This window comes from Magallana gigas, chromosome 8 (assembly GCF_963853765.1).
Source record: "Magallana gigas chromosome 8, xbMagGiga1.1, whole genome shotgun sequence".
NCBI lineage: Eukaryota > Metazoa > Mollusca > Bivalvia > Ostreida > Ostreidae > Magallana > Magallana gigas.
The window spans coordinates 12,955,053-12,967,103 of NC_088860.1; the positions used below are offsets into that span (position 1 = coordinate 12,955,053).

Genomic DNA, 12,051 nt, shown 5'->3' on the forward strand with positions numbered 1-12,051 from the left:
GAGAGCTGCTTTTCTTACACCTCTTTTTAATTCACTGTACCTCAGATTTCCGACCTTTATAAGTAAATTTGTTCAAGTCCATATTAATAATTTGACGCACCGTTTTCAGTTGTAGCATTTATTTATATTTCTGACCTTGAGTTGACAGGCTCATCATCGGACCTAATTAATTACACATTTCTCCTCGAACGTAAGCAATCATACGCTATTTGTACAGCAAATGTACTTAACAAATTTCTGTAGAATTTCCGTTATGATATAATAGCAAACAATCGTAATATATTTGGGAGTGGATTTTAATCAACTCTCCTATGCAGTTACTCTGACAAACCGAAAGTGAAACAGTGTTTGGACCTAAGCACAAATCATCACCGCTGACAAGACTTAGTTCTTGAAAGTGACAGAAAAATTCTATGTAATGTATGCTGAAGCATTGTTTTTCAAGGAAACTTATCTATAAACACTTTGAAAAAAGTCAGATTTTATATAATATGAACAATTTAGATATTTTTGTAGTCTTATGTGCTCCTATGCCAGAGTTTAATAAAGTCTCGTTCAACTAGACGCTCGGCTGTCTCTGTAAACCTCCGACAAGCAGAGAGGCTCTCTTGCTTGTCGGAGATTAACAGAGACAGCCGAGCGTCTGGTTGAACGAGACTAGAGTTCGATATCTTAAAATTGTTTCGATTACTAATACATAGTTTGAAATCTATCTTTAAATGTTACACAACATGATTCATATGGGGTGTCTCGAAATTCTTGTCGGAAAAGTCTAAAAATTCATATACCATAATAAAAAAAAGCGTAATTCAAATACAGACTGGAATCTAATTGCCATGCAAGATAAGTTGATTTTAAAATAAATGATAATCGATAAAATAAACTCCCGTCAGTACTTCAGTACTTTGATGTAAGTTGTGAGCACGGCGTATAGTAGAACGATTCAATGACACAGAGACTGTACACTGTGCACTTTTACTGCCAACACTTCCGAGTAAATTGTATTCCAAGCTGGTAGGTTGGAGTACCGATTACTGTGCACTGATTTTACTTGTTTACTAAGATAACAAAAATAAGAGGATTGGTCTCTTTTGTTTCTTTTTTTCACAAACAACTATCATTATTCTAATTAGAAGGTTTCCATTTTTGAATAATTGTAGACATTTTTGTTTCCCTACAAACACTTTTCTTTGTTACCTGTTGACGTTTGCTTTAGTTATATTGTATTTATTTATTATCAGCAAGCACAATGCATACCATATTTATTCTTGAAGCAAAATGAAGATATTTAAGTTTATTTAAAATTTCGTAGTAGTATGTTGGTCATTCCTGGTAGTTTTGGTATGTTTCCTGCTAGATTGAATTTTAAAGGGTATAATCAAATTTTTTCTTCCGAACATTCAATTTCTTTGCGTATTGTAACATATATTTTATCTAACATAATCCAATATTTATTTATTATCTAATAATAAAATCTTAAGGTCATTTATTTATCCTACAAGGGAAGAATATTAAAAGAATATGTATGAGTATTTAAAAATGATACTGCTAAATCGTCGTACTTCATTGGAGATTCATAGGTGTTTATTTCTCGAGTACCTCCCACTTACAAATTTATTTTTGAATGATAATTCGCTCTGTATCAAATCACTTTCACCCTAAGATAAAAATAATCTTGGATACCTCGCTAATATTGGTCCCAACCAACAACCTATTATAATTATTTCCCAGTAACTGAAATATCTAAGACTGATATCAATTCAATAGCATTTTGACTCGTTAAATTGTCTATTATTGCTTGAACTAAGAAAAGGTTAATCCATAAAATTTGCCACGTCTGCTGCCAAGTCAAGAATTCGTTGTATACGCTGAATTGGATTATATACACAATGTCCAATAAACATGTACATGTATCCAGTGATTGTTTGCTATATAATAGCTTCAATTAATTGTTGATGAGATAATTTTTTAAGCATTATTAGTGTAATAAATGTAACCTCGCATTAAACCTTTTTTTTATATACCTATAAGATCTTGATCAATCAGTCGTCAAACCAAACTTGTAGAACAAACTGGTACCGAAACCTGTTATCTTTCTTCCTGCTTTATCGTGGAACTTTCATGTTAGCTTACTTTTTTCATAGTCAAAGAACAATGTATACTAATTGGGTTACTTATGTAGATTTATGTAATCCTAGTTTTAGTCCTTGCTTTGTTCAAAAATAGTCCTTTAAACTTTTACAAAACTCCTTGCATTAAATTTGAATTTCTTATAAAAGGTGTCTTCTTTTCTGTATTTTATTTTGAAAAATGTTAATGCATCTATAAAAACTGTATCCTTAAAGTATATGTAGTGTATTTCAGTTACACTTTGTTAGTTAGAAATATTTCTATTTTATATGTTAATGTAAAACTGCACTTTGTCAAATAGGTACTTGAAAAAAATAGAATGATATAGGATTTTTAATTGAGTCCTTTTTGTTCGAGGGGATCATTATTGATACTCGTAAAAGTCTTTTATCAATTAAGCACATTTTTTTGCAGTAAATGACTAAACATTTACGAACCTGTTGAAAAATATACAACTATTCATTGCTTTTAAAAGAAAGGCTTTTTAAAACAAATAGCATAATAAGAAAAAGTACCTTTTAGATATTTATGCGAGCACAAGCAATAATCCATGGGAAAATGTTAGTTGTAATTTTGATTCTATTGCACTGCCTCTCTCTCTTTCTTTCGCCGTCTCACAAGTTTAAATATTATAGTTATACTTTTAACATATCTCACAAATATTTTATTACTGCACAGCATAATCACAATGATTCAACTCACCTTGCAATTCTTTTGAGGGGGGAGGGGTAGATCTTTTACTTTAAAATAGTTTTGCATTCCCATTGGATGGAATGATAAAGGTAGCACTGTCAGATTTCGTTATCCTGCCATTTTGTAGCCCGATTATGAAGTCCCTGAAGATGTTCCTAAACCACCACCTTCCCGTCCCCCCATGACGCTTCCTGTCCCTGTTGAGGATGACCAGGCATGTTTAATAGGTTATGATAATAATAGATCCGATACCATCGCCATTCGTACTAATCATTTCTTTGTGAATTTACTCGGAATGTTTTTAAAAGTACTTAAATGTGGGTTTCATGTGTTCCTTCAATGATCCCCAAAATTTAGATTATGTAGCAAATGCGGTATTACATGTTTCATGCACCACGTTCCAACTCTTTGGAATATTCTATTTGCTTAGTATAACAGTTATATTAATTATATATTCAATAGCCTACTTACGAGGATCCTGATGAAACTGATCACGCACCTGCACCTCCCCCATCCAGGGGTGGAAGGAGACCAGCCCCAAAACCCGCGGAACCCATACCATCGCCACAATCAGACTGGCCAGAGGTAAACAAAAAATAAATCATACCTCTTAACATCAACCTGTAGACTTGTGAAAAGTTTTGTGTTTTACTGATAATACACTTTATAACTTTTTAATTCTCCCAACAGTTTTGTGTCACTTTCTACAATTAGAGTTATCTACCTTTTGATGAACGATAAATGAAATATAAAAGACAAATTTTTGTTTGTTTAGATAGGGTCCTCAAATGGAATTGGTATATATTTAAGTGCTAAAAGTTAAGAATATATGATTTATCTTTCTTATCAGAGATTCATGAACTATTTAGGAGAAAGACAAATATTTATGGCACCTATAATTTTATACTATTAAAAGTTGATTTAAGATAGTAACAACGTTTGGTACAGATTTAGAAATATTTTAAAGCACCTATAATCAATTTTAAATAGGATTTCTATGAAGATCCAGATCAGAACACCACTCCAGCCCCATTACCCGAAAGACCAAAGGTAATATTTGTAATGCATTTTATTATCAAATATTTGAAAAAATATTAAATCTAGAAAAATTGCATATTCGAAATTTCAATTACAATGATCGCTGAAGCTTAATGGTAAAATACGACGATGTCTTATAATTTTTATTTTGAGTAAGAGTATAGGAACGAATAAATAAAAACAAATAAAAACATTGGAACATTTTATTGTTTCAGAAAACAAAACCACCGATGCCGAAACAGAAAGATTCTCCACTCAGTAGAACAATATCGGAGCCCGACCAACCTGCCCCGCCCCCTCCCCGTCACGGCCACGAAAGAATTCATAAACGGGCACCTATCCCCGAACCGATCAATACCCAGGACAGCGATGATTCAAGTTCGGTAAAAAAATTATCTACACTTTTTCAAGCTTTCAGTTCATTTTCATTTTTATTTTGCTTTTTATCTTATTAAAAAACGGCGTGTTTTGTAGTGAAAATATCCATAAAAGTGTATAATTTTATATTGATTTTTTTTCATTCATACATTACAGAGTTCAGTACTCAGGCTTTTATCGTTTACTGGCCTTACTAGATTGTAGCTTATTACGCTTGAATATGTACATAAAAACACCAAACACTTTACTAAAATGCTTAATTGCTAATAAACAGTTACAAAATGCAATTATCTTTTTACAAAACATATTCGATTTCAAGAATATAAACGTTAAACAATTCATGCGATAATATTGAGACTTTTATGATTATAGAACTATTTTAATGATGTTACTTTGAAAAAGACTTCTTAATGATGGTTTTGTTTATCGAAGAAGTATGTAGGGTCTCATCACCCGTTAATTAAACATGAATATATGATCAAAACCTTGGGTATTTCAATGTAGAACATGGGAACTGTGAAGAAGGTAAATTTCATTTAATTATACAGTGTCCAAAACAGCATTATTATGTGAAATTTGATTGCCCATGTGGAACTTACACATGCCTTAATTGATAAACAAATCAATAGACAAATAAATTCATTTGTTACTGCATTGTCTCGCTTTCAGACTTCATTGCTTTGTTTTGGTTGAAGAAATTTAAATTCAGCGGTGTATTCCATAATTTGATTGCAGTGATTTTATTTGCCAAAAGTCTTGATTTAAAAAAAACATCCTTGGAGTGCAGCACGTAGATTATTTAGTTAGATTTATATAATTGACAGTGTGTTTTAAACGGCACTCCATGGCAACCCAATTCTTGAATAATTTACTGTCGAAAAAACATCGTGCAAAAAAAAAGACGAAACACTCTTGGTCCTAAACGAAACATGATGCTGATTTGGAAAAAAACCCAGCCTGCATTGCATGATGAAAAAGTGTAATAACAATGTACATGAAAGATTATATGTGTATGTAGGAAAACAATGTTATTGAATAATATGGTATGTGGGTTTGAATTTTAAAAAAAACCACGTACTCAAGTTATATTGTAAAGGCGCTTGATTGCAATTTGTGAAGTCCGTTTTGGAAGAGGGCTCTTGGTGCTTAAAATTATGTTATTTATAATATGTTGCAATGTGAAGTTCCCATCAAATAGAAAATGAATTATGTTATATATATAAAAAAAAACATATGCATGAAAACATTACTGAATTTAAATTAGTTTGATTGCAATAAAACATAAACTTGCTTCTATATGTTTATTTCGCGACATGTGATCATATATATACACCAAAATGATTAATTTTTAACACGTGTTAAAATGGAATGGCGTATCCTATAAATAAAAAGTTACAGATGCAAAAATTTGCTTCTTGTGATATTGGATACTGTGTTATACTGAACAAAGGAATGCAGCTTTCTTTGTTTGTGTTTGTTACAAAGTCATCATAATGCCTTATAGAGCCAATATTTTAAGAAATGCGTACATTGTATATATTCATCCGATTTTAGTAATAGAAATTCAGGGTCATTATTTTTTAGATGTAAAACTGTTGAATTTTTTAATAGAAGGACAATGTGACATAATGATATGATAAAAATTACTTAAAATAATAAACAATTTGCTTTGAATATTGGGATTTATAGTAAAACGTAATGTAATTTTACAGCAAAGTGCATGGTAAATGCAACGCTTACAAGCATGTTAACTGTAGATTGTCTGGTAAAATCATGCAATATTGACAACGAATAGTTTAAAAGCAGCAATGAAAATTGAAATATTTTATATTTTGTATAATTTCAACAATTGTAGTTCTAATTCATCAATAAATTAAATATTTTTGTATTTTATATTTTTAAAATTAAAGAAATTTCGTAAATAGGAAATTACTCAGTTAACAATTGGTTTAATTCGGTGATTTCTTTTTGTTGACAATTTAAATTTGATATATCGTGTGTAAGACATTGAGATATATTAATATTTTCATATTCTTTCATAATTTGTTCATTATCATGCTATATCGTTTGTTTATTAGTCCCATATATGTAATATTTCAAGAAAAAAAAGCATCAAGGCAATTACTTTCATATCTTTTCTTGAAACCCCTGCCTTTGCTATGTTTAATTATCAGTCATTTTGGACAGAGTGACTATGAAAAGCCAGATAATCGAGGAACTTCCACTGCCAAAAAACCTCTGCCGAAGGCACCAGAAAATGGTAAATTTTATGTCATTCTTATTTTATGTTTGGTTGAACGACCACCATTTCCTACTAGATCATGTACACTTGCTGTATATTTATTGTTCAAATAATTCCATTTAATTTGACATCTTTTGTGGTAAAAATATAATTATTGTAATTGTTTGCTACGATAATAATTGTATAGTATGTTAAACTGTATTCCATGCTTGTTTTACAGTTGCTTATTTTGTTTTATACTTTGATTCCTTTTGAAAACACTTAATTTTTATTTTAAATTGTGCATGTTATTATGGGATTGAGGTGCTTGGATTAGTTCACATATACAGACAATCATTGAGCTTATCTAAAAATAAACAGTTGTGATAAACTTACCGTTTTAGGTCACCTGAGTTACTCAGGACCCACTGCAATTGGTCTTTGTCCGTCGTCCTGCTTTGTTCATAGTGCGTCGGTTGTCGTGCTTTAACAATTTTTCATTTTTTACTTTTTCTTGAAAACTATGAGGCCAGTTGTTACCAGTTTTGGTCAAGTATCTCTATGGTAATCATACTCTATATTTCGAAAATCATGGCTTACTATCCATGGAGCCTCATGGGCAGGGCTAATATGCAAAAAGGCAACAATTTAAAAAAAATTTACTTCTCTACTCTCACACGTTAGAAAAAACTAAAGGCATGGTTATGATACCCATGAATTGTGAAATTCATAACCCCTGAGTCAGGAGTTCAGAACCTAGGGTGGGGCCAATGTGACCATATAGTAAAATGTATTAAATCTTTGATAATCTTCTCCCCTACTCCCATTTATATTTGAGAACAACTAAATTCATGTTTATGATGTCCATGAAGCATTAGATTGGGAAATGCATGACCCCTGGGACAGGGGCTCGGGCCCTAGAGTGGGACCATTATAGCTGTTTAGTAAAATTTATTAAATTTTAGAAAATCTACTTCTTTACTCCTATAAATATTTGTGAAAAACTAATGCATGGTTTTGATGTCCACAATTTCCTCTACCGAATTATAAAATTCGGCCCCTGGGTCAGGTTTCCAGACTTAATGGGGGGGGGGGGGAAATATGGCCATATAGTGAAAATGTATTAAATCGTGGAAAATCTTTTTGTCTACTCCCATATATATTTGAGAAATATTTAAAACTAATTGCATGGTTCTAATGTCCACGAAGTCCTCTACCAAAATTGTGAAATTCAGGGGTTCAGGCCCTAGGGTGGGCCAATATCGCCACATAGTGAAAATGTTTTGATTTAATTATATTTTTTTCTGACTGTATCAGTTGTGGGAGATAATGTCATGCATTGGTATAATGTTCATAATGTCCTGAGGGGAAAATTTAAAATTTGCCATGGGGCAGAAGTTGAGGCTTTTTATGGGGGTTGGGGGTAATAAATATAGCCAAATATTGAACATTTGAACACGTATCTTACTTAGGGTAATGGCTGTTTTTAATTTCCTCTTGAAAACTACATGATAAATTGTCACTTGGCAATACTGTATCAATTATATTTTTTGTTTTAAAACATCTACTTTAATATCCTGTGTATTGTGTACTGCAAAAATTTTGGGCTTTTTTGTGTGCATTATAGATGGAACTGTAAAATTTATAAAAGATTGGCAGTTAAAGCCCTGCATGTCTCTTATTTCCAAAAGTTAAGAATTTTTTGCTCCTGGAGATAAGGTATAGGTAATCTAAGATTCCTTTTACTCTATAACACCCCCCACCCCTCAACTCATTGGAACTCAAATGACCGTCATGGCCTTTAGTCCTCTTGTTTTTAATAAAGATCACTGCATGTTTGTCACTGGTTTACGATTGATATTTATTCATTTTTTGTATTAATTTATTTATTTGTATTTTGTATTATGTGCCGCTTCACAAAGCAGTATTGATTCGCATATTCACTTAATTTACCTTTATTTTCTGTTATGCATGGATTTTCCTCTCCTAGCTTAAGTAAAACTGTGTTTTTATGCTTTTAGTTATACCAAAGAATGGTCATTGATTTATTTTTGTTTTCTATTTTACTTACCATCCTCTTATTTTCCCATAGACTATATGGCCATGGCTAATAAGGTATGTTAAAATCATTGAAATATCTGATTAAAATCTGTTTGAAAAATTATGTTGATATTAAATAATGTCATAGAGTTCCCAGGATCATCTATTATTCAATCAATAAAATTGGCGTTCATCCAAAATATAATTTTTACAAACAGACTGAAGCACATTGCTTCCTTTTAAAAGTGTTTAAGGATCCTGAGTTCTTGTATGAAAAATTTGTTTTCAATTCGTGTAAAATAAGTCATAGTTTCGGAAATGTTATGTACAGGGCATATGACCTAGCTTTATTTAAAAAAAAAACATGTATGACCAGCAAGTTTAAATACAATTTTTTCTCAAATTTTGCATCTTGATATCCTATTGATTTACTTTTATCTTCTTTGTTTCATGTAAACGATATTTAGTATTCGACAATAAATACTAGGTTTTGGACCGCTTTTCTCGTGAAAAAAAAATGATATACATCAATACGAAATCTTGATTGGGTTGGAATAATAACTAATATGATAGATCAAAATCATTGAACGTTTCAGGTATTTTGTTGATTTAAAGTTAAAGAATTCTAGGAAATAAATAGCTTCATGGCGGTCATGCTGCATTGCAAAATTAAACGTTTTAAATTGGTGCAATAAAATGCAAAACTATTTTGAATATTGTATTTTACACCATCCCAATAAATTCATGATTTACAATATCATGTTTTTAAAACTAATGTCAAGCTCTATTGATTATTGAAAATTCTATAATAAAATTTGAATTGAAGTATTTTTGTTTCCAAAAGTTTTTTTGTTGCAAATATACAACCAATAAGCAAAATTAAACGAAAGTGTACATTTTAACTTAATTTTTCAAGGCCGTAAAATGTGATGATGAAGATGAGGAGGACTATGAACGTCCTGACCCAGGTAAGATACATGTTTCATTTCTAAAGTAATTGGTATTTCTAATGAATGGCCATTACGTTTCTTACATTTATTTTTAGCATTTATTGAATATTACTATATGACATTTCTTAAATATGACATAAGATTATGCAAAATATAAAAATACAAAGTCAGTTTAATTCAATTTGAAACTTTTTTTATGCGTCCTACTGCAATGTTAGCAATGCATATTATACAATATAAATTGTAACCAATTAAAAGGCGTTTTACAACCAGAAATAAAAATGTTGATCTCGATAGAAGTTGATTTATTTTATAGATACCTGCATTATTGGTTTATTTTATTTTTCAGCTGACTTACCACAACCGCTTCCCCCGGTACCACGAGGTATATTCAAACCTGGAAAGCTGACTTGATATTTAGAAACCAATTAGTACATCAATACTGCTTATATGAAGGGCACTTCACCTAGTATAATACTAATCCTGGGTGTTTTTTTTTGTCTTCAAGTTCTTTAGAAAAATTTAACAATGTTGTGGGTTTTTTCTCTATATCAATAATATTTCCCGATTCCTGTCTTTGATCCTAAGTTTTGTGGAGGTTACGTTTAAAGCTGTCGGGTAGCTTAAAGTCTCTATTGTTTTACACTCCTAATACATGTAGTCGAAGGTAATTTTATGAGTAGTTAATTTGTAATATGATTAGATAAAACATTGTCAAATAGTGTCTTTAAAATCTTATGTTAATTAATTTATGTTGCAGAATCCAGAGCTGTACCGAAACCAAAAGGGCGTGCAGCGTTACCTTCTCCCAGCACAGGTAGGTAAATTTGATTTACTTTAGGTCATGGGCAATATAAGAATGCATCATTGTCATCATCATCTTGGTTAAAATCATCAAACATCTTCATTGTATGCAAACACATGAACCTGTTGAAATGACAACTTTTCTCTAGCTTTTGATGTGTTTTTAAACAAATATACTTTTATTATATGATATCTTAATAATCTCGGTTTCATAACCTATGCACATCTTCTGAACTCAAGTTAACTATACTTCATTTCAATCAAGTTTAGAAATAAAGTTATACATATATGTTCTTGGGTTTTTTTTTCTTGCATTCAATACTACATGTATCTGTTGCTCTTGATAAGCAAAGCGGGCAGGTTTTCTTGTCTTTGCATGTCTGACTGTTATTCAGAATGCTTGCATACTTGTAGAATCTGGCAAAAAACTTCCAGCAGGAGCTGTACCAATCATTGGCTTGCAGCCTGAAGTCAAGGGTGTGTTATTGTACTTAGTATACACGAAGCGGCTTTGACATGTGTAATGGCATATGCATGGCCATAAATGATAGAATGTGTGCATCTTTTGGAGCTTTAAATTGAAGTTTGCACATTTATATTTATCGTTTATTTCAACATTGACATCAGGAAAAAAGACAATATACGCCGAGATTAAAAAAAAATTTATGAATTAAAAAACAACAATTTACACCGAGAGAAGCGCTTTATATAAATAATCAACTATTTTTTTTATTATAGAATCACCAAAAATGAAGCATTCGTCAAGAGGTACATTTTTTTTTTACATAAAAACAAGAAAAAAATAGTTTACATAAATGATAAATTTACTTAGGGGGGTAAATAGCATCATGATAATAGCATTTGATATCTTTGCAATGCCATAGATGTGTTTTGGTCAAATTACATAAACACACGCCCTCTAAAATATAAAATAATGTTATCTCTGTTGTTGATGTTTTGGTTATGGTCTGACTTTTAGAATGTTGTTTATTTATAGACGTGACCCCACCGCCAGTTCCATCATCCAGGACCCCCCACAGGGGATCCCAAGGTAAACACTCAGTGATCCAATCAAAATTGTAGATATATATATTTCAATGCTTATTTGTGACATTTTTATCTGTGCTACTGCCTGGAGATGTAATTGTTTCCTAAACTGATGATTTTACCAAACTTCTAATTAAGAATCAAGTATCAAGAATTTATCTTAAGATTATGTTTTTATCATGATTGATTCCTGTTTTAATTGCTATCAGATGAAAATATACCACCCTCAATACCTCCATCTAAACCACCAGGCAGAACTGCTCAAAGTAAGATTTCCAGATCTATGATAGTACAAAGTCTGCTGGTCACAAATGCTTATAAAGTAAAGAATTCAATACTGTTGTATTTATACTCGTGCTCTTCATAATATATCGATGACAATTATAGCAAATGTTTTGTATCTTTAATTTCATATTTTTTATCTTAAAACAATATACAGAGCCTTGCAGTTTGTTAACATCTAAATTAAAGTAGCCTTTTTAATATTCAATTACACTCACTATAACTTATGTGTTCACATCATATATGCATCTCGCTTGTACTTGAAGTGTGTGTATATTTTATATATATATATATATATATATATATATATATATATATATATATATATATATATATATATATAAACTCAATAAAACTTCTAAGTGTTCACTCAGTATAATGTATTTCATATATGAAATACGCACATTTATTTGTCTTGCCGTCAGAGTTACTGATTTCCACTTAAGTTTCAATTTGTTAAGAATGATG

At 31.0% G+C, this 12,051-nt stretch overlaps 1 protein-coding gene across 19 annotated transcripts in view; it reads left to right on the forward strand.

The window, feature by feature from the left end:
• LOC105342095 (lymphocyte cytosolic protein 2) overlaps positions 1 to 12,051 on the forward strand; it is a 38,964-nt gene that overhangs the window by 21,025 nt on the left and 5,888 nt on the right. For 10 of the 19 annotated variants that reach the window (XM_066069920.1, XM_011448933.4, XM_066069913.1 and 7 more), the window contains 14 exons: positions 2,951 to 3,037; positions 3,286 to 3,408; positions 3,814 to 3,873; positions 4,077 to 4,244; positions 4,744 to 4,764; positions 6,427 to 6,499; positions 8,553 to 8,575; positions 9,417 to 9,468; positions 9,800 to 9,835; positions 10,211 to 10,267; positions 10,669 to 10,731; positions 10,993 to 11,022; positions 11,252 to 11,305; positions 11,511 to 11,567. In XM_066069920.1, coding sequence (XP_065925992.1) covers positions 2,951 to 3,037; positions 3,286 to 3,408; positions 3,814 to 3,873; positions 4,077 to 4,244; positions 4,744 to 4,764; positions 6,427 to 6,499; positions 8,553 to 8,575; positions 9,417 to 9,468; positions 9,800 to 9,835; positions 10,211 to 10,267; positions 10,669 to 10,731; positions 10,993 to 11,022; positions 11,252 to 11,305; positions 11,511 to 11,567 — 904 coding nt within the window. The remainder of the gene's footprint in view (positions 1 to 2,950; positions 3,038 to 3,285; positions 3,409 to 3,813; positions 3,874 to 4,076; positions 4,245 to 4,743; positions 4,765 to 6,426; positions 6,500 to 8,552; positions 8,576 to 9,416; positions 9,469 to 9,799; positions 9,836 to 10,210; positions 10,268 to 10,668; positions 10,732 to 10,992; positions 11,023 to 11,251; positions 11,306 to 11,510; positions 11,568 to 12,051) is intronic. The other 9 variants (XM_066069911.1, XM_066069919.1, XM_066069912.1 and 6 more) reach the window with 7 other exon arrangements.